This window comes from Nomascus leucogenys, chromosome 9 (assembly GCF_006542625.1).
Source record: "Nomascus leucogenys isolate Asia chromosome 9, Asia_NLE_v1, whole genome shotgun sequence".
NCBI lineage: Eukaryota > Metazoa > Chordata > Mammalia > Primates > Hylobatidae > Nomascus > Nomascus leucogenys.
Genome location: NC_044389.1, coordinates 104,476,787 through 104,500,432, shown reverse-complemented (window position 1 = coordinate 104,500,432; position 23,646 = coordinate 104,476,787). Strand labels below are relative to the sequence as shown.

Here is a 23,646-nt window from a genome sequence, read left to right as displayed (position 1 = left end):
GTTTTTTAAAATCGTCTATTAGTTTTTATATTCAAGTTTTGTATTCCCATTATGTATTTGTTAAAGTTTGTGCTAACAGAACCCTACTATAAATATTGTTGTCTAGCTCTGTCCTTTACCCCTTGGGAATGTCTCCCTCATAATAGTACTTTTATGTATATAGGCTTTGATTTATATATGACAATACTAATTCTTCTCTGGATTCTGGAAATGCTTGCATAGTTTCTGTTGCCTACACCTGAAAAACCATTGATCCTTCTATAAATTCTGATAGAGTATATTACATGATACATATATGAGAGCTAAAGTGGGAATTATTTTCCTTTGTAAAGGACAAATTAGGGACAGATGTTTACAAAGAAAGGTATTACGGCAAGCAAGTGGTCGTGATATTACTATAGCTGTCTTGCTCAAAGAACACAGATTTGGGTTTTAAAAGGAGTGGTAAATGGTGAAAGGATTACCAATGAATCTTCAGTGATCTAAGGTTAAACCTATGGTTTCTGCCTTCTACCATGTTCTATGAGTTAATTATGTTCATGGAAAATATTTATTTAAATCACAATGTTCATTCAGTTGGACAATTGAATGATCCGTATGATTCTAAAGATGCCTTATTTATCCTTCTTTTTGATTGTCAGTTAGAAGATGCCCTTTCTGTAAGGAATTCAGCAGGACTCTCAAGCTAGATCACCTGGCTTCAAATTTGGCCTCAAACTACAATATCCTTTACCCTATCTGTGCTTAGTTTCCTCGCCTATAAAACGAAGACTAAAATAGAGCATACCTCAGAGATTGTTATGAGTGTTTAGTGTTTAGTGGGCTAGTTTTTGTAAACCTTTAGAACATTCCCTGATACATACTAAATTTTATGTATTCATTCAATAAAAGTCTCTATTTTCATTTTAGATCTTTCTACTTACAACTCTGTCTCAATTGTTTAGTGATCTAAAAAAAATTGACGTTCAATAGCAGAAATTATGTTAGAAACACTCTGAAATATTTTATAGTCTACATAGCTTTCTGGGGGAAGTCACTGAGATTTTTATAGATTGAGTGTGGTAAACTAGCAGGTGAGATTTGTTTTCCTCTCTTTCATGTGGCAAAAATATATATATATATATATAGGAATTCAAGAAACCAGTTGCAGCCGGGGTACAGCTACCAATTTCCAACTTTGCCAGTAAACAAAGATGTATTTTCAATGGACTCATGTCCCAACTTTTAAATCATTCATGTAATTATAAATAATTTTTAAGTTTCTCATTAAATTATGACTTTAGAAATGTTTGGCATCAGGTGACTACTGAGATCATTGAGGTAAACTTTTCATTTTTTAGTAGAATAGTTTAGTGTATTTTTTTCTTTTCATCAATAGTGTAAATGGATATAGTTTCTATTCACCCTAGATTATAAAGCTAGTTCAGTATAGATCCTAAAATGATTCCTTAAATGTCTCTGTGAATTGTTTTCTTATTGTTGGGGAATACGTTTTATCAGGGCTTCCCAGGGTGTCGAAAGTGGACCAGCGCTGGTCTGTGGATTGTTTATTACAGTTTACGATGATTAGGAGTAAGAATTTGGAAATGCATAGCAATTTGACAGAGTAATTTTATGGCTGTTAATCCAATATTTTTCTTAATGGGGTTTATATTGTTTTTCTAATAGCTCGATTTTATTTGTATTTAACAAAAGTACTGGTCTACAATGAATCAAAAACTTTGAAGGAAAGAAGGAAGGAATGAAGGAGGAAGGGAAGGGAGAAGGAAAGGAGAAGGAAGGGAGAAGGAAGGAGGGAGAAAGGGAGGAAGGAAGGGGGGAGGAAGGAAGGAGAGAGGGAGGAAGGAGGGAGGGAAGGAGGAAGGAGGGAGGAAGGAAGGAGAGAGGGAGGAACGAGGGAGGGAGGAAGGAAGGGAGGGAGGGAAGGAGGGAATAAGGAAGGAAGAAAGGAGGGAGGGAGGGAAGAAGGAGGGAAGAAGGAAGGAAGAAAGGAAGGAAGGGAGGGAAGGAAGGAGGGAGGGAGGGAGAGAGGTTCCTCACCACAGTGGGAAGTACTGCCTTACCTAGTAGCCAAATCGGAAAATGTTTTGACATGCTAAACGGATTATTTGATTGCTCAACAAATGCTTTATGTAATCAATCAATAATCAATCAATATTTGTGCGCAGTGCTTACCACCTTGAATTAAATTAACAAGTTAGTTTTTGGATCTGTCTTCAAGTGAATTTGTCGTACATTTTAACTTTAGTTAGGTCTGCTGGACTTTTTGTGGGGGAGTGGTGAGTGGATAATAATGGAAGGCTTATCTTTTTCTCATAATACTTCAAGGGCAATATTCCGGGTTAGGAATTCCATCTCTATGAGCAGGTGTTGACATTGTTTCTTTGACTGGCAACTTGGCAACTGTATTTGGCTTTCCTTGAAAACTTAGATTTCCCTCTATAAAACAGATGAGGAGTCCTGTTTGTAAGCATACAAAAACCAGAACAATCTGAAGCTGTCATTCAAAGAAAAACGAAACCAAAAAAGACTGTAAGATCAATGTTTCTGGTGTGAATCCCTGGCCTATGATATGGAGACTATCTGAGCCACACATTTTTCCTTTGAGTATTCCTTTGTCCCTGTGGATGTGAGCCCTGTGTGCTAACAAAGGCAGACTAGAAATTAAAAGAAGAACATGACACAGCTTTGAAAATCTCATCTCCCCTGGCACTATAGGAGTTAAAGCTCTTTTATCCCCCCTACTGTATGTACCAAATTTGGCCTGTGATTCCTTTGAATGGTATGAAAAGCAGCTGGCTGGGTGTGAGTCTCCTTCCTCTCTTCCTTTCTCACTTTAAAATATGCCTGGCAGAGATCCAACATTCCCCTTCCCCTGGCTTTAATCCATTTTACCCTCCTGTTCAGCTGACCAAGATTCCAAATGAAAAAAGCATTCCTTCCCAATTGTTAGGAGAGCCTTAGCACTAGCAGAAAATGTCAGACACACATGTGGCCCCCAAATAATGCACTGGGTCTTTCACATATATGTAGCAGGTTTTGAAGCTGTCTCTTTAGAGGCCCTTCAGATTTTTTTTTTTTTTTTAGCTTATCAAATGTCCCGAAATAGCAATTCCTAAGTCATTGATGAAGGACCAAAACACATATCTTTGTTCATAGACTTTTCATTGTATCAGGTTTTGTGAGCAAAACACGAAAGCACTTGAAATTCCATTAAAGTTACACTCATTTATCTAAAAAAGAGAAAGAAAAAAGCCATCTTTGGAAGTTTGTCTCTAAAGACATCATTAAAGTGAGGATATGTACAAAACACATTTTATGTAACTCAAGATTAATGGCTAACTATTCAGGTGCAGATTTTTTACAGTGGAAGCTGATGCTTGGGAAAAAAAAAATTAGAAAACATAGCCGCTACATTAACTGCCAAGTCACTGTGCATAAAATAAATATAATATAGACATGCCCCCATGTTTTACAAAACATCAGTTTCAATGCTTCTCAACACATCAATATTACCAACACTTAAAAATGCATTAAACTAGCCAATCTTAGGATCAGAAGACCGTATGGAATTTCCTAATTTTCCGTATTTGAAGAAATAGGCATATTTTGATCCTATCACTGCTTTGTTCAAAAAGCAACCTCAAAAGGGCCTTTTTATGTTTGGCTTATAACAACTAAAACAATATAAAGCTTGAAGGACAAATAAATTTATTTTGATGCCTAGTCAATAACGTCAAGGTACCATTACCAACCTCCATAAATAAAAAATAATCACCACAGTGATGCTGGTAATTTTTATTTAAAAGTCCATTTAGCAGAGGGTTGCCAGATTTAGAAAATAAAAACAGAGGAACACAAAGTTGAATTTCAGATAAAAAGACGATGTTTTCTTCTTCTTTTTTTTTTTAGTATAAGTATATCGCATGCAATGGTTAGGGCCATACTTAAACTTAAAAATTATTTGTTGTTTCTCTGAAATCTGATGCACACTGGGTGTGCTGTATTTTATCTTGGAACCCTTGCCTATCATTGTTGCCACGCCGTGGTTTGCTACAGAAAGCATGGAAAGCTGGGTCCTATTTCCAGGGTCCAGAGCAAGTGCTGGGGTTTCTTAGCTCGCTCCATCTGCCAACCTTAAAATTTTGGCACGTTAACAAGACTGGGAAATCTTCTTCTGCAGCAGGAGAATGCATTTCCAATTAGTCATTTCACTTTCTTAAGAGGAGAGAGAGAGAGCTTACCCACCTGAGAAGAAGGCAAGAGCCGGCAAAAAATAAGAAGAGAAAAAAAACTAGGATAACCGGGAAGGGAAAGAATTTAAACCAGGAAGTAACAGAATTAGAAATACATAAGTTTAAAGCAAGCCTCTCCAAAACAACAACAAAAACAAAAAATGTTTAGGATAATCACATCCTTAGGAAGAAAACTGCAGTTTATAAGAAACGGAGACACCCAAAGAAAGACGAATGAAAAAATGACAAAGAAAATGTTGTATTTCTTCCCTAACAAACCAGTTTGTTTTTTTTTAAAGTCCCTATCAGGAAATTAGACATTTTGTGGGGCAGCAACTTACTAAGACACCACACTTGTCTTTCTGGAGCCTTATTAAATGGTTGGCTTTACTGACAGTCAATGGTGAATGCCTTTTTCCTTGTTTGGCTTATTCATGCCACGAGGCCCATCCTACTCTTCTGCTAAAATAGGATGAGCTTCCATGGTTTTTCACCTTTGGTGCTAATGATATTATCCTCAACCACATGAAAGCCCACCTGGGATGCCATAAAACCAGGAGAGATGTTCTCCTGACCTTCTATGTCTGCATTTCCCAGGGTGCTCTCTGCCAAGGTCTGATAGAAATGCAGATTCCTCGGCTCCTAGTGTTGCCTCCTGACTGATACTCCACATTTTCCCACACTTCCCTCATGACTGTAACCCCAACACATGCGGCGGAAACCACATGCTCAGAGGGTTGGGTTTGCTTGGATGGAGCAGGTACAAACAGTGGGCTTTATTTTTGTTTGGAATTGGGTTGTGGTTTTGGCTTCTCCACGGAAGAAACCAAAGGAGGCGGGAGGGAGATCACAGAAATGTTAGCTCTATGAAAAGGAAAGTGAGGAGTCTTGTTGCTGGTACTATCAGGACAATCACGAATGTTGGGTTACATGGATTCAACTTTTTTTTTTTTTTAACAGATAGGGAACTCTCAGGAGAGGTGACTCTTTAAGAATCATTATGAATGCCAAAAAAAAATAAATTTGATGTAAAGGGGTAAATGTATCAAAATTGTGAAAAAGAAGACAAAGAGAATGAACTACAATTTATAGTGACATGGCGGAAAACTATAATTCGGGGCTGAAGTTTATTAAGGCTGAACCTAACTCATTTTTATAAATAGAAAATTTACTGTTGCTTTCTGTGTTACAGATAAATAGTTGGCCCAGTTTTGAACAAGGCAACATTTCTGTTTGTTTGTTTTTAGGAAGCACCCTCATTGTTGAAGATGAGTTAATTGTCTTGATGGCCTATTTCTTAGTAGGAAACAGATCCATTAGGTGTGATCCATTGAAATCAGGAATGAAATACTTAGGGAAAAGGAAAAAGAAATTTGCAGTATATGATAGCATGGAATTAATATCCAGTATATGTAAACATAAACATACACACACTTGGACCTTGAAATTAAGAAAAAGAAAGGCAAAATATTCTGCCCTTCTTGGACTCAATGCATCCTTTAAAAGATAATTTCTCTCCTTCCTCTCTAAATACTTTTGGGAAGTGGGTTTCAAACGTTATCCTCCTAAACTCTAGAGTTTCTCTATAGGGTCTTAGGAGTGAATCTGTGAGACTCAGGGATTCTTCTTACCCATCCTTATCCTGATCCTAACCCCAATCCTATCCCCACCCCAGGGTCTGGGCATAACAATAATTGTTTTATTTTAGTTATTCCCTGCAGTTGCCTTCTACCCAAGACCAGTGACGCTGATTTTCCATTTATAGGAATGACTTTAAAAATCCCTTTTAAAAAGCCCCCAAGCAGATGGAAGAAGTGCTGTGTGGCGGTTACTCGCCGGGTTCACAGGCATCCCTTCTAAGTTCAGGGCCCTGAGAGCTCAGGCCAGTTCCTTAATTTCTGCACGCCTAAATGTCTTCATTTACATTAACAAATGGGGAGTACAACTCATAACTTACCTCATAAACAAGTTGGTTATGAGGAGTGAATGAATCAACACACCTAATGAAATTAGAACCATTCCTAGTACCTAGTAATAAACTTTAGCTACTACTGTATCTGTTTCTGTACTTGAGCTTGGTACAAGATTTTATTTGAAGGAACATTCTACTGACTACCTTTAAAAAGTTTTTGAAAAGACAACTGCTTTAAAACGGTATTTCATAATTTACGAAAATGGGTTTGTCCTTTTGTCCTTTGGCCAAAAGCCAAATCCCACCCCGTTTCCTCCATTAACCCTGAACTCTAAGCGTTAAGAACTCATTTCCCTCCCTTCCCCTGACCTGAATCTCCCTGGTGCCGTGGGCTGAGGATGAGGATGATGTCATTATCGTTGCAGAAACTATTTCGTTAAAATCTTTTGTACTCTTTTGCTAACTTTCTAAAGGGAAAAACATTTCATTAATTATCAAAGCACCCGGAACCCTTTGGAGGTACACTCCATATAAAAGCTATTATTATTACCCACATTTGGTGAAGTACTTGGGGATTAAAAGTGTTATGTAAATGTTTACACGTGATTACGCTGTGGTCTAAGATTCATGGTGGGATAACACAGCCCAGGAAGAAGTTGAAGTCCCAGAAAGGCAATGATTTTTGTACGAGGTATGAAATTCTCTTTTAATTTTAGTCTAAAGGCAGTTGCACTTCTGAAGAAAGTCATTCATAGCCATTAAGGAAAGTATCCATGACTGCTAAAGAGAAAACAAATCTAAACAGAGGGTTAGCTGCACATTTTAAGATCCACGGGCCCATGGAGAACAGGGTGGTAAAAAAGGGATTTAAAATGCTGGGATAGGTGTTTGGAGTGGCAAAAACTTTCTGACAGTAAAAGTAGCCGGCTTCCAAAACCTGTGGGAGCATCTTCCCCCCAGGAAAGAACAGAGACCCTTTCTTAGAAGGCTCTGCTTGAAGGGAAGAAGTTGGGACCCTTCCTCCGGGCTGATGCTTTCAAGTAACAAGGACATGACAAAGCACTGAACCACAACACGTTTTCTTGCAGTCTTCCCTCTTCCTTCTCAGGGAAGTCTCTGGCTGGTGCAGGTATGTTCTTAACACTCTTAACATTGCGTAAGCTCTCTGCAACAAAGAGGAAAAAAAGACCTAAATCAGAGCCTTTAGCTGGTCTCAGTGTCTGGGCATAATAATAATTGTTTTATTTTAGTTATTCCCTGCATTTGCCTTCTACCAAAGATCAGTGAAGCTGATTTTCCATTTATGGGAATGACTTTAAAAATCCCTTTTAAAAATAAGTGTAAGAAAAATAGGAATTTAAAGAAAGACTATCAAGTAAAGCTCGTATTGCAGGCAGCTGCAGCAGAAATCTTGACGGGCTGGCCTGCCACGGTCTGGAAGCCACTGGACCAGATGATTTCAAGGTCAGCTACTTCCAGGATCCTGAGGGCAGGAGGAAGAGATTCAGCTGCGGAGGTCTTAGTTCAAACCAGGACCCTCCAAGCATAGAAGCCTCTGCTTAAGAGGCAGTGCTTATGAAAATAAGAAATCAGTACAGTCCCGAAGAACCCATACAAGGGCAGAGGGATAAGGAGACAAACTCTGAACAAACAGTACAGGAAAACAATACTGCCCGGATATTTTAAAACATCTCTCATGCACAATTTCAAATGAGTATTTGAAGGATGTTTGGTTTTCAATAAATGACAAGATATACAAAGTGGGGGGCGAGTAGGGGGGAGCCCATACCCTTTTCTCTTCGTGTTTAAAGAGATTCTGCATTTCCTCCTTCATGTTATTTAAAAACACAAGAAAGCCAGCAAAGGGTGGGGGAGCAGTGTAGCAAAAAATCCCTGCCAGAAAACACACAGTAAAGTCTAGCTTGTTAGCAGTCCTGTTCCAAATTATTTTTAAAAAACAAATCCTAACAGTAATGTAGTTACAGCCTCTGAGGGTAGCTCTAAGCCCAGTGTCAGAGTCCCAGAGCCTAAGCCACGAAAAAAGGAGGAAAGAAACCTGACCAGTCTCCTGCCAGGAATAAGAAAAGCAAAACCTCCGAGGCAGGAGAAATACCCCCAAGGAGGGGAAGGCTGCAGCTTGCAGTAATCTGTGAATGATTGCTGGTAAAGTCCAGAGGCTTCAGGCTTGATCTGTGTTTGTTCCCAAAGAAAGCCAAGGAGGACGGTGTTAATAAAGAGAGATTTAAGTGAGAGCTGTGCTCGGAATAAAGTGGGCTACAAAAAGGTCAAATTTGATCAGTTGGAGCAGATTACCGGGGCTTTAAAAGGTGGTGTGGAGCTGGGAGCTGGGTGTGGGACGGAGGAGAGCGCAGGATTGATTTGCGGGGTGGAGAGAAGTCAGGAAAAGTGCGTGTCAGCCCGGGAAGGAGGGAGCCGCGGGGCGCCAGGGCCCGGCCTGGGTCCAGAATCCTCCGTCTGTTCCCCAGCACCCCATCCCCGCCTCCTCCTCTCCGGACTCGCCCTCAGCCGGCTGCTAGACAATGGTTTCCCTGGTCTCTGACTTGGATCCTCTGAAAAACTGGAAAGTTTTAAGGTAGGCCTGCTTTGCTTTCTCTTGCATCCTGCTTTGAGTTCATAGCCAAGGCCCTGCTCCCGCCCCACCCCTGTGCAGAAGTGATTGGGGTTGCTTGAAATGCACCTTGTGGGGTACAGGGATGCGCAGATCTGCTAGTGGGAAGACTGTTCGGAGGCAGATGTGTAAGGAGTGGCCTGTGAACGTGAGGTCCTCAGGTTTCACCCCAGGGGGCAGGTCGGGAAGCCTTGGCAATGAGGGAGGACAGTCTTATTTAAATGACACCAGTTGACTCACTGGAAGGGATCCTCATATTGAATTTTTGGGCTTCAGGGGGGCATTAAAGGTGTGAGGTGGAATGTGGTCAACTTTCTGGGACTTCAGATAGAAAAGCGAAATTTGGCCGGGTGCGGAGGCTCACATCTATAATCCCGCACTTCGGGAGGCCAAGGTGGATGGATCCCTTTGAGGTCAGGAGTTCGAGACCAGCCTGGCCAACATGGCAAAACCACCACTGTCTCTACTAAAAATACAGAAATTAGCCAGGCGTGGTGGTGGGTGCCTGTAGTCCCTGCTACTTGGGAGGCTGAGTCAGGAGAATCGCTTGAACCTGGGAGGTAGAGGTTGCAGTGAGCAGAGATCACACCAGTGTACTCCAGCCTGGGCAACAGAGTAAGACTCCATCTCAAAAAATTTAAAAAAAAAAAAAGAGAAAAGAAAGGAAAAGGGAACTTTTCCAGAAAGCCTTGTTAGGGTCCTTGAAGGGTCAAGGGAAACTTGGTTTCCTGCTCTGACCTCTCCCCTACCCCCACCCCCACCCCCAGGCCTCAGCTAATGGTGAAACTGAATGGGCAGAATGTATGACATAAAGTCTTTCTCTGAATGCTCCTAAAAAAGTGAACTCTGACCTCCTCATCTCTCAGAGGCCCAGAAAAATTAGAACACAAGGAGCTAGAAAGGGCAAAGTTCATGCATCCTCTCTAAGCTGACTCCCTTAGCAGAGTTAATTCTTGGGCTTCACTGACTGTAAATGGTATTTCCTAGCAAAAGCGTTTTTGGCAATTTTTGAAATATGAAAATGTTCAATTGAGGGATTTTTGTTAAAAGCGGTTCTACACAGTGTCATGTCTTCCAAATACCTACCCCAAAACATGGCTTCATAGGAGCAAGACCAGAACCCAAATAAGAAATACAAATGAGGAGAAATGTGCGGACGTTACTGGGACTTCTTTTTCCTGACATTTATGTTGTATTAATTTGCTAAGTTTTTATTTCCTATTTATGACTTCTGTCTTCATGTCTTCCGATTTTGTTATTTTTAAGAACAAGATTATAGAAAAGAGCAAATTTTAAAATTGCCAATATCCATCTTAATTATTCTCTTTTTAAAAAGTACTGCATGTCATTTTCTAGAACTTTCCATGGATGCTTTTGCAGATCAGGTAGTATGTGCTATTTTATAATCTGCTGTTTCCAGTTAACTTACCAAACGTGTTTTCATGTTTCCGCCTAACTTTCATAACCACCATTTTAATGGCTAAATAAAGCACCATAATATTAATGTACATTTTTTTTTTTTTTTTGAGATGGAGTTTTGCTCTTGTTGCCCAGGCTGGAGTGCAGTGGCATGATCTCTGCTCACTGCAACCTCCGCCTTCTAGGTTCAAGCAATTCTCCTGTCTCAGCCTCCCAAGTAGCTGGGGTTACAGGTGCCTGCCACCACACGGGTCTAATTTTTTGTATTTTTAGTAGAGACGGAGTTTCACCATGTTTCCCAGACTGGTCTCGAACTCCTGACCTCAGGTGATACACCCTCTTTGTTGAAAATTTAGATTGTTTCCACTCCTTAATTTGTACTAACAACAACATAATGAACATCTTTGTGTACCTAGCTTTTTACTTTCATTAAATAATTACCAGGATTTCTTGATGAAAGTTACATTTTCATGAGTCCGTCAGTGATTTTTTTTCTGTTGCATGTTTAAACTTTATTTTTAATTATTGAAAAATGGTAAAGTACTTCTGTAAATGTTCTTAGGATACATCTATTAGAATAAATTATGCTTTCCTTTTTTTTTTTAAATTGGATTACTAACCGGTCTCTAAAACTGAAACACTTCCTACAAGGGCTTTCAAACAATTTTTCTCAGGCAATTAACTTAATATTATTACATCAGTGGATAAGGCAGGCTCCAGCTCTAAGAATGTATATAACTATGGTTATAGATTTTGAAACATGTATCCCCCCAAAAGCATTTTTAGATAATGATCTCAAGTCTTAACTCGTTTTTAAAAAAACCAGTGAGAATGTTGTTTTTCCCCTAAACATGCCCCAAATTTAAGTGAAGCTTAGTTTTGCTAGAGTAAGTGAAGTTTCAGAAACTTGGACTGGCGAGACCTGGGAAAGAGAAACATTTTTACATTGACTCCTTTGGCTACACCAAGTTCATTCTGTCCACACCTCTTCTTGGCAAGCATTATCCCACTGGCTTTTTAACTGTGTATAATCCTTTTCTGAGGTCAGGAACCATAAAGGGATAGAGTTTATAAATTGCATCTTAAATTCCTTGTTTACAACAAGGCATCCTTTTGGCTAATTTTGCTTCATTGAACGGTTTACTCGCCACCAATAAGTCTCTGACTATAATATGTGGAAGAAGCAAAGATAAAACACAGCCTGATAAATGGGTGATCTAGTAGGAGAATGAGGTGTGTACTCTAACGCCACATAGCAGGGTTATTAGCAGGGTTGTCTGTGATCTGAGTTATGTCAATAAAATGCTTTAGAAATCCAGAGAATGGCGTGAGAGGCCCCATTCCGGTAAAGAGAAAGAGCAGTTACTGTCCTCATCTGATTAACAAATGAGTAGAATATTTGATTTGTAAAGCATATTACAAGGCAAAAAGGCCTTTAAACCCACGTAACCTGGAATATCCTCGTGTGTTTGGTCCAGGAGCTCAGCCTAGTGTTCTGCCAAACCTATTGCTCCTAAAAAGTCGTCAAAAGGCGCAATTTTAAAACCTGCTTACACCACAATATAGTGTTTGAAGAGATGATCTGTTTCTCAACAACTGTCTATTTGAAATCGCTCCATCCTTGTTCCATTTTGTTACATGGAGAAACCAGGGGTGGTCGTAGTGCTACTGCCTGTGTTTTAATGACTGTCTTCCCCAAGGGACATAAAAGAAACCTAATTTTCACCAAAAGACATGCCAATAATTTTCAACATTCTCCCATTTGACTCCTGGGAAAGTACAAACACTCCAGCGGCATTCAAAGAAAAAAATTCAAAAGTTAAAGTATTCTTGGTACACAGAAGAAAAAAGTTGACACTGTATGAGACCTATGATTAAAAGAACAAAATAGGCCAGGCACAGTGGCTCATGCCTTAATCTCAGCACTTTGGGAGACCAAGGCGGGAGGATCATGAGGTCGAGAGATTGAGACCATCCTGGCCAACATGGTGAAACCCTGTCTCTGCTAAAAATACAAAAATTAGCTGGGTGTGGTGGCACATGCCTGTAGTCTCAGCTACTCAGGAGGCTGAGGCAGGAGAATCACTTGAACCTGGGAGGCAGAGGTTACAGTGAGCTGAGATCGTGCCACTGCACTCCAGCCTGGGTGACAGACCGAGACTGTCTCAAAAAAAAAAAAAAAAAAGAATAGAATAAACTTGAACATATGCTGAGTGCAAGATGAGATGTTTATAGATGTGACTTGAGAGGGAAAAAGTCGACAGGAGGATTAAGCAGGGAGTGGGACCCAGAATATCTGGTGTCTCCTTTACCCATGCGTAAGCCCTAAGTCACCTCTGGGGAAGGATTAAAAACCCCAGATCGAGTTTAACTCTCCCATTTAGAGATTAGGGAATCGATGAATTGACTAAACGAAGTCATAGAACTCATTAGCAGTATTAGCAGTGCAAGCTGTTGCCAACTCCTCTTCCAACTCCATCCTCTCTCCTGAGGAATGTCCTTCCCCACCTCCACTTCTGTTTCCCTTTCTCCTTCAGCTTTCAGGCAGCTCAGCCCACTTGCATGCCTTAAAGATGTCAAAAGCTCAACGGGTTATAAACTCTATCTATAATGTCCCCCCAAGAACTCACTGGTTTCCAGCTCTAGTAGGTTTATGAGTCACAGTGATCTAGCCAGGTACTCAAACTGGAAAGTTAGGCAGTCTCCCTAATCCCCCATTTTCCCTCTTAATTTACATCCAAACTATTGCCAGTTTCTACTGAGTTTGACCTCTAAGCACCTAGGGACTCTCTCCACATTTTTCCACCTTCCATTGATGACATCTCATTTTGCTAAGAATGCTACCTCCTAACCAGTCTCCCTGCTTCACTCTTGCTCTCTTAAACAATTTTGCACGTAGAGGAATGAAAGCATTACAAACACCATAAATCAGATCCTGTGACTTCCCTACTAAAACTTCCCCTTTACTCTTAGAGTCAAAGCCAGTATCCTTATTTTAACCTGCAAGGCCCCATCTGGCCTGACCCTTATGAACCTCTCCACCTAAATCTCCTCCCTCTCTCCCCACAGCTCACATTGCTCCAGCCCTGCTGATATTTCTCTTTCTCAGTTATGCAGCCAGGCTATTTTGGCTTGATTTTCATTAGCTACTCCCTCTCCCTGCCTGGCAATCTTTCCTTAGCTATTGGCGGGGTAGAGGCTGCTCATTCAAGCCTTAGCTCCCATGTCATCTCCTCAGTGAGCCCTTCCCTGACCTCCCAGTTTAAAGCCAAAAGTCAGTCTCTAGCACATCTCCCTGATAGACTGAATCATAGGCAACAGCCAGTATTCAACTTTGTTTGACTTATAAAAATATTCACTTCATATGGTTCAGCTAATATTCTCATCACAGCATTGCCAGTATCTGCCATCTGCATGTGTTTGTTTACTGATTATCTCTCTCCCCTGTTAGAATGCACGGTTTGTGTATTTAACTGTTATATACCAGTATCTAAAAGATTTCCACATGACAATGAATGAATGAATGAATGAATGAAGGAGTCACTCTTTGTCTGTCTCTTTTTTTTTTTTAATTATTATACTTTAGGTTTTAGGGTACATGTGCACAATGTGCAGGTTTGTTACATATGTATCCATGTGCCATGTTGGTTTGCTGCACCCATTAACTCGTCATTTAGCATTAGGTATATCTCCTAATGCTGTCCCTCCCGCCTCCCCCCACCCCACAACAGTCCCCGGAGTGTGATGTTCCCCTTCCTGTGTCCATGAGTTCTTATTGTTCAATTCCCACCTATGAGTGAGAACATGAGGTGTTTGGTTTTTTGTCCTTGTGATAGTTTACTGAGAATGATGGTTTCCAGTTTCATCCATGTCCCTACAAAGGACATGAATTCATCATTTTTTATGGCTGCATAGTATTCCATGGTGTATATGTGCCACATTTTCTTAATCCAGTCTATCGTTGTTGGACATTTGAGTTGGTTCCAAGTCTTTGCTATTGTGAATAGTGCTGCAATAAACATACGTGTGCACGTGTCTTTATAGCAGCATGATTTATAGTCCTTTGGGTATATACCCAATAATGGGATGGCTGGGTCAAATGGTATTTCTAGTTCTAGATCCCTGAGGAATCGCCACACTGACTTCCACAATAGTTGAACTAGTTTACAGTCCCACCAACAGTGTAAAAGTGTTCCTATTTCTCCACATCCTCTCCAGCACCTGTTGTTTCCTGACTTTTTAATGATGGCCATTCTAACTGTTGTGAGATGGTATCTCATTGTGGTTTTGATTTGCATTTCTTTGATGGCCAGTGATGATGAGCATTTTTTCATGTGATTTTGGCTGCATAAATGTCTTCTTTTGAGAAGCGTCTGTTCATGTCCTTCGCCCACTTTTTGATGGGGTTGTTTGTTTTTTTCTTATAAATTTGTTTGGGTTCATTGTAGATTCTGGATATCAGCCCTTTGTCAGATGAGTAGGTTGCGAAAATTTTCTCCCATTCTGTAGGTTACCTTTTCACTCTGATTGTAGTTTCTTTTGCTGTGCAGAAGCTCTTTAGTTTAATTAGATCCCATTTGTCAATTTTGGCTTTTGTTGCCATTGCTTTTGGTGTTTTAGACATGAAGTCCTTGCCCATGCCTATGTCCTGAATGGTATCGCCTACGTTTTCTTCTAGGGTTTTTATGGTTTTAGGTCTAACATGTAAGTCTTTAATCCATCTGGAATTAATTTTTGTATAAGGTGTAAGGAAGGGATCCAGTTTCAGCTTTCTACCTATGGCTAGCCAGTTTTCCCAGCACCATTTATTAAATATGGAATCCTTTCCCCATTTCTTGTTTTTGCCAGGTTTGTCAAAGATCAGATAGTTGTAGACATGTGGCATTATTTCTGAGGGCTCTGTTCTGTTCCATTGATTTATGTCTCTGTTGTGGTACCAGTACCATGCTGTTTTGGTTACTGTAGCCTTGTAGTATAGTTTGAAGTCAGGTAGCGTGATGCCTCCAGCTTTGTTCTTTTGGCTTAGGACTGACTTGGCGATGCGGGCTCTTTTTTGGTTCCATACGAACTTTAAAGTAGTTTTTTCCAATTCTGTGAAGAAAGTCATTGGTAGCTTGATGGGGATGGCATTGAATCTATAAATTACCTTGGGCAGTATGGCCATTTTCACGATATTGATTCTTCCAACCCATGAGCATGGAATGTTCTTCCATTTGTTTGTATCCTCTTTTATTTCATTGAGCAGTGGTTTGTAGTTCTCCTTGAAGAGGTCCTTCACATCCCTTGTAAGTTGGATTCCTAGGCACTCTTTGTCTCTCTTATCCTAATTTATACTCACTACATGGGACCAGGGGATTTGTATATGTCACTCACATCCCACCCCTAGTATTTACCACTGTGATATTGTGTTATTATGTGGAATGAATGAATTAATTGATGAGTTAATGACTCCTAACACCTACTTGAGTAATTCTATCTTCAGCTGCTTTTTTCTGTGCCAATCAGAAAAGTGTCTATTATGTAATGTAGAAAATTCTAAAATCCTCTCTGAGAATCTAATCTATATGTAGTATTCAGGTGGAATTTATTCTTTCTAAGCAAGAGAATGATCTGGAACAGATGTTGACAAATTTCTTCATCAAGGGCCAGATGATGAATATTTCAGGTTATGCTGACCATACATTTTCTGTCACAATTATACAACTTTGCTATGTTAGCCTGAGAGCAGCCATAGATGGTATGTAAACAGCTTGGCTGTGACCTAATAAAACTTTATTTAGACAGATTGTCTGTAAACACTGGGCTGGATATGTCCCAGGGTCCATAGTCTAACTTGGTCCATGATCTAGACTAATGATCTGACTAGCAGGAAAATGGAAGTGGCTTTGACAGATAGTCGCAGGGATGCTTTCAAATCTCATATGACAAGGCAAATATCAAAAACTAGTCTTGTTATTAGGAAAAAACTTCAGAGGAGCCCTGGTGATATTTCAAAGGTCAGAGATGTTTTAGGTTATGAGCACTTGATGTCACAAAGATGATGAATGTCTGGAGGAAATGTATGGTTTACTGCATCCCTTAAATGTTTGAATGAGCCTTAAAGCTATAACAAACTACACTTTTGCCTGTTCCCTTATGGAGTGTGTGAGAACCTCCCATTAATGAAAACAGCACACGTTGATGGGAAACATAGAACAGACCCTGAAATGTTGTAAGTGACCGCTTGGCCTTGATGCTTTCTTTTTCATTTCTGTCTCTGGCTCATTTTGTGTACATTTCTCTTTCACGTGCCTGGGAAGTCTCCTAAGATGCATCCCAGATTCACAGAGGAGAGCACGCTGTGTAAGTCTGGAGGAATGTCATGTGTAGATACCCTTCGGTTCATGTCACATGACATCTTAAAGATGTATAGAGCTGGAAAAGGTTGCGTGGATGCTCTGCTTGTATTCCTTGTGAGCAGGCTGGCCATCTGAAGATCAGGAATTTATATTCTTAGATGATAATATGGAAGAATTATTAGTCCTTTCTACACGCCATGCCTTATGCTAAGTGCTTTTCATATAATGTCTCATTTTATCTTTGTAATAGCCCTGTGAAGTAGGTGGTGGTTCTTTTGCTCTTATTTAGAAGAAAGTGATACTTGTAAAGTTCCAGTCACTTATCCAAACACACACATACAGTAGGTGTGGAGCCCCAGTGTGGACTTGGGTATTGCTAACCCTGAGCTAGAGCAATTAAACAGTGACGCCACATATTTTCTGATCTAGTTACTACTTGTTCTTGATAAATTGACAAGCATGACAAAGTGTGTTGTCTTTACTACACCTCAGAGAGGAAAAATTTGCGCCACGTAATTTTTCCTTTTCCCTTAGGAATATTTGAAGAATCATGACTCAGTTACTACTCAGTACTTTTAAAAATTTTTTGCAGAGCCGCAGGAAGAGGTATTGGCTGGAATGCATTGTCAATTCTTTTGGCAGCCTGGAGCTTTCCGAGGCGGGCACTTGAAGGAGAATGGAATGGGGTCACCCTAGGGATGTGGCCTTGAGCTGTTAGAGACTATGTCAGTGTTTGTCCAAGTTTTTTTATGAGGGGGGAGATGGATGGATGAAATCATTTTTGTTGAGTCTGTAAGTTTTATAGCTCAAGGTGGAGGCCTAGTTGAGAACAGCTCAGAGGAGCCCGGCTGGAGTTTGGTCATAGAGAGAGTCTTTATGAGTCCTCTTCTTGCTCAAGGAAAAAAGAGACATTGTACATTGCTTTGAACAATCTAAGTCCATTTTCCATTTGATCGCCTTGTGTTCATTAAGGACCAGCTAAACCATCTGTTGAGACTTGTAGTCGAGGACATCTGCTGGATGAGGGAGCAATCAGGCATTTAATGAGGGGCCTTTCTATGGAAACAAAAAGAAAAATGAAAAGTAATGGTTGGAGCTGACTATAAACTCAGTGACTGAGGCCAGAGGATAGTCAGTTGAGAAGATGTGTGGACACTGAGCTCTAAGCATCTTTAGATGGTGAAGTGAGAAGGGCAGTGGCAGTCAGACAGATTTCCTGGTTTATGGTTTGGATTTTTGTCATCATGGTGTAGACATTAATGTCACCACCAAGGGTATTTCTTGGAGCAGAGCATGGGAGACACAGGGGTTCCAGTGTTCTTTTTCTTTTTTTTTTTTTTCTTTTTTTTGAGATGAAGTCTCACTCTGTAGCCAGGCTGGAGTGCAGTGGCGTGATCTTGGTTCACTGCAACCTCTGACTCCCTGGTTCAAGCGATTCTCCTGCCTCGGCCTCCCGAGTAGCTGGCATTACAGGCATGCGCCACCACGCCCAGCTAATTTTTGTATTTTTAGTAGAGACAGGGCTTCACCAAGTTGGCCAGGCTGGTCTCGATCTCTCTGACCTTATGATCTGCCTGCCTTGGCCTCCCAAAGTCCTGGGATTACAGGCATGAGCCACCGTACCCAGCCTCCATTGGACTTTCTGATTGGCCCTGGTAGCAGCAGCTCTGGGTGTAATGGTTGCTCCTACATGAATTATTGTGGTAATGACTTTCTGGACATGTAGGTCCACTTGTCTGCCTTCAGTGTGCAGGACTGTATCAGATCATGGAGCCAAATAGCAGCTACAAGACAACACTGAGTCACAATAAGGATCTTGGCCATCAGGTTTTAGTTCTCATTGATGACAAGTCAGGTGGAAGGGAGAAAAAGTGAAAAGGTTAACTTTGGAGAGTTACAGTCACCCACTGAAGAAAACTAGAAGAGTATTTGGTAAGGGGTGACCATATGTGTAAGATGGAAGGATCCAGTCCAGTTTATAGGTAAATAATATAAACTCCCCAAAACAAGGAACAGGACTAGAATCTGATCACCCACAAGGATGTGTTACAGTTTTCTAGTGAAACATAAGATTGCTGTCCACAGTTGCCCCCCTTTTTGATCAAAGGTAAACTTAGACTATTCTTGTTTATAAAATGTTTCTTGTCTCATTAAACTGGGCCAGATGATATTTATGTAAGTGCAGCAAAAATAATAATTGAGCGCATAGACCTTTTTAAGTTTGCTTTGCTAGAAAATAAAGAATCTCCAATTGGACTTTTAAAAGCCTCTGCATTTCTAGGAAGCCAAGCCAATAACTTGCTGTCAGACTTCACCTTCAATACCTGTAGGTTTGGGTAAATTCCTTTTCTTTGGAGGTCCCCAAAATATTTTAATGTTCTTAGGCTTGCCAGGACATGACCATTCTTACTCACCTATACATCTGGAAATCCTGTAAGCCAGGTATCAGCCTAGTTCTTCCAAGAGGGATTTGTACACATTCACTCCGTAAAGTCAACCTTGGATCCTTAAATATGTCTGGTCATATCTGATTTTATGTGTCATTCTCAAATAGGGCGTTCCATTCAAAGCCTTGAACATATAAACCAATGTTTCCAATTATGTTCTATTATAAGGGAGACAGATTTTTTTTGCACCTGTGCAAATAACTATTGTCATGCAAATAAGAATACCCAAGAACAAATTCTGAATTCTGAAGAGATCAGGTAGGGAGAAAAAGATAAATGTTTCTATTTTGTTTACAAAAGTATAATTTAGTAGATGTTTTGGCTGATAGATAGCTTAAGACGAAACGAAAGGAATTTTCTGCTATCCAGAAAATAGAGTATTAAAGAGCCAGCAATATTCCAAACAAAAGCCATAAAACATAATAATCATTCCTTATCACTTTACCAAGTCCAATATATTAAATAATTAATTTTGTTCTCCTTGATCTTGAGTTAGCAATTTTATGAAGCTGTCAGCTTCTCTGCTAGAGTTATGGAAAACCTGACTCAGTTCATTAGGATGGTATCAAGGTTTTGTAAGCAATGACATCAGAAGCTTGCACCCCAGAGTACCTGTCACAGACAGTTATTTCCATAGGTCTCTGAGACAGCTTCTTTTTTGTTAAAGACAAAGTTCTTTGGCTTGAGCTGTTTGCATGAGCAGAGTAAAACAGTCACTATTTCTGGATGACAAAATACTGAAGATGGCTGTGGTTAAAGATCTGATGGGCGTTCGTTAAAAAAATAACACCATTGACAAGAAAATGTGGTAGTTTCTGTGACATAAAACATGTTAAAATAATTGCTGGAATTATGACTGATGACATTACACTATTGTTGTCTAATATCAGGCAAAGCAGCATTGAGATAGATCCTGGACACCAAAGGCATTGACAAATTTCTAGGAACTTCGTGTAACTTTTGAAATACCGCCTTTACCTGTACAAACATAACCCGGGGAAGGTTAAACATTTCTTTTTATTAAATAATGCTTTTCATGAATTTCCACCTCACAAGTAAATTCAATGATTTTAACATCTCTCTTTTTAACGAGGTGAAAGAACAACCCTTTGAGATTTTTCAGAGGCCCTTGGGAAATCTCAAAGTCAGTTTGATACCATGAAGGCTTCATTTAGGGTTTGATTTTAGGATGACAAAGCTGTCAAATATGTCAAAAGGTTTGATTACTTGACAAAATAGGATCACTGGTCACTGTGAAACAATCCTTAAGTATCTAACCAATGTGACAATGAAAGAATTTAAAAGTAAATATAGGAGGTAAGATCATTGTTTTAAAAATCTTATTTCTTTTTAAAGTGAGAAAACATGGTTCTCTTAACTAATCAGAGACATGATAAAGGCAACGTGAAACACAGAAAATTATTTTTATGAGGTGCAGAATCTTTCTCTCCTAGGAAGATTACTAAAAAGTAGAGAAAAACCTTTTACAGTCTCTTATCAACAGCATACCACTAATTCAAGAAACATTCTCATTTTCAGAAAGAGAAAACCAAACCAAACTAGTTTTGAGTCAATACACTCTTGATATTGAAGCTCATTTTTAAAAATTTTATACATAAATCCATTTAATCTTAGCAAGTCTTGACATTTACTGTGAACTGAAATGTGTCTCCCCAAAATTCACATGTTGAGGCCCCAACCCCCAATGTGGCGGTATTTGGAGATGAGGCTGTGGGGAAATAATTAGGTATAGAAAAGTTTATGGAAGTGAGGCCAACATGATGGGATTAGTGTCCTTAAAAAGAAGAGAGGCCATAGCTCACTCATGCTTGTGCATACGCTTTCTCTCCCTCTCTGCCTCACTGTCTCTCTCTCTGTCTCTCTGTCTCTGTCTCTACCATGGAAGGGCACAGCAAGAAGGTGCTGTCTGCAAGCCGGGAAGAAAGCCCTCATTAGAACCATGCTGGGACTTTGATCTCAGACTTCTAGCTTCCAGAATTGTGAGAAAATGCACTTTTACTGTTTAAGCCACCCAGTCTATGGCATTTCATTATGGTGATCTGAGCAGACTAATCACAACATAATATTCCTTTCCTTAAACTTTCTATGACTTTCTGCATCCATTCAGGTTTCATCTTATACTTTCCATCTTTCTCATTCTGGAACAACCAGTCACTGTGGACAAAATTTCTCTTTTCCTTAGCAGACCCTAATAATCTTCAGCCACTCTGTACCATATAATAATAAGTCAAAAGTATATAAACTTAAGCTAATGTTTAATAATTGATGTTTTAGTACTTACTTGAAAATTATTTAGATATTTAATGAATATCCATTATTTAATTTAGCATACTTCTAAGTTTGCAAGTAACTGAAAAGATTTTGGAAACTCTTCTTAGGCAAACATTATGAAACAATTATTGTTGAATTAAAGTTTGTCAGAATAATGATTTAATTTGCTTCAAATCAAATTATCACTTTTATAATCTTAAATATCTAGAAAATATTAGTTTATGTGACTAGTAAACTCAAGAAAAACAAAAATTTATTCTGTTATATTTAATGTTGACAACTCTGAAAACATACCTTTTTTATTAAACCAACAATATTAAACTAATCTTACCAAGAATTTACTCAAATTACATAAACATTTGAGTTGGTTTCTATATTTCTGACAGTTTTAGAAAGACTTAATTTACATAAGTGCATATTTCTCTCTAAGCCAATTAGGATAGAACTCTTTTAAAGGATTTTGTAAATTAATTTGTCAATGCCATCTGGAGAGAGGGTACCTTACATACATGCATAAACACACAGATAGACATAAATAGAAACCTATGGCTTTCATTTTTAATATTAGCCATGAGTCAGGCATAAATACAATAATACAAAATTCAATTGTGTATGGAAGAGTTAGTTCTCATCTTTACTCCATTTTTTTTAAATCCAATTTGTGTTTCTGGCAGATGGAGCAGCCAACATTCACCTGCTGAATGTGAGAGCTAAAATTTACCAATAATATTTGCGGAGGAGGCCTTTAAGACTTTTTTTTTTTACCTTGATAGATCATCTCATGGGAGAGGTGAACTAAATATCTGTTTCCAATTAGTTTTTCTTTTCAGCCTCAGGTAGCTGCTTTTGGGATCCCTAAGTCCCTTAAGCGTCCCCCAATGGGGGCAGCTGGTGTCAGGTTCCAGTAACTGTCAGTAATTGAGTGGCTGGAATGGGAAGGGAAGGGTCCAGCAGATGTGAAGAGAGAAGAGGAGGAGCCCCGGGGGCTCGAAGGGGCTCATATCAAAGAATGTAGGGGAGTGGAAGGGAAGATGGAGACCAGCGGAAGGAGGGAGGAGGTAATGGAAGGGAGAGGTCTTAGAGGAGCCAGTTTAGGGAGACCCTGTTTCCCAAAGAAACCACAAAAGTTCCCAATCATCCTTCATCAAGTCATGCCAACAAGAAGTGGGCAGAGTGAGTGCCATCGTGGTGGAGCTTACAGTCAGCAGGAGTTCAAAAAGGGGCTTTCAGATGGCTGAGAAGTTCCTATGGGATGGGCAGGAAGAAAAATAATTTCCAACTCAGGCATCAGGGAATGAATCCCCACTCAGAATAAGGATCCAGGAAGAAACACTTGTAGCCCAGAAGGTCCCCTTTGAAAGAAGCCTGGGACTGTCTTCCAGCTTCAGAGAGTATATGCAGAGCCATCAGTATCAAAATGTCTCCTCGCTGTGCTCCTACAGACATGTGTTTGGAGCCTTGGATCAGGAGAGTCAGACTCACCACCAAAGTCCCAGAGGACACAAAAGTCTCTGTGCAGACAGAGTTGTCCTGTTCAAGGGTCTCATGGCAGCAGATCCAGATCTGAGTCGCAGCACCAGATAATGGTCAAATATAAAGTTTTCTTTGTTTATAAATTAAGTGGTCAGGACACATTTTAATTACCAATAAATTATTGCAGTAGGGATGCACTTCCAGCATCAATGGGGCTCAGCTTTATAGAGATGACCAGGCTTTTTAAAGGGAGAATGGGGTGGAGGGCCAGAAAGCAGGGGTACCATAGAGTCAGGAAGTGAAAAATTGCATATGTGGGCAATGTGATTAGGCAACTGGGTGTGTACACTACCAGCTGTAGATGTTAGAACTCAGTTCTCCCACAGAGATGGGGGGACAGGGGCCCTGGTCTTCCTTGTGGTTACATTGTAAAGAAACAGCTTTCAGGTCCTTGAGAAAGACCGTCCTGAGTTGCAGGGGGTACATGCATATCTCAGAGGGATAGAGGAATGGATCACCATTATAAGCCCTGTGTATTCAATGACCTAAGAAAGGGAGGGCAGAGCCCTGTGTCAGGTATTGGCTGGAACACAGGGTCAATTCTTTTGGCAGCCTGGAGCTTTCTGAGGCAGGCACTTTAAGGGGAATGGGATCACCCTGGGGATGTGGCCTTTTGCTGTTAGAAACTATGTCTTCAAATGTGTCATGGGGGACTGATGAAATCATTTATGTTGAGTCTGTGGTTTTTATAGCTCAAGGTGGAGGCCTAGTTGAGAAGAGGGCTACAAGGAGTTTGGTCCCAGAGAGAGTGTTGTTAGGAAACAGAAAATCACCATGTGCCGCTCATCTCCTCAAATAATGTATTTTAGCTAAAAGTCCCAGAATCCTAGGATCCTATGCT

The 23,646-nt window shown here is 40.0% G+C and overlaps 1 protein-coding gene across 7 annotated transcripts in view; it reads left to right on the top strand.

The window, feature by feature from the left end:
- Positions 1-23,646, top strand: part of CELF2 (CUGBP Elav-like family member 2) — an 867,108-nt gene that overhangs the window by 317,930 nt on the left and 525,532 nt on the right. For 4 of the 7 annotated variants that reach the window (XM_030819314.1, XM_030819310.1, XM_030819313.1 and 1 more), the window contains exon 1: positions 7,783-8,740. The exons of the other annotated variants lie outside the window; for them this stretch is intronic. In XM_030819314.1, coding sequence (XP_030675174.1) covers positions 8,688-8,740 — 53 coding nt within the window. In that variant the 5' untranslated portion in view covers positions 7,783-8,687. Of the gene's footprint in view, positions 1-7,782; positions 8,741-23,646 lie in introns of those variants that run through there. 7 annotated transcript variants of the gene reach the window in all.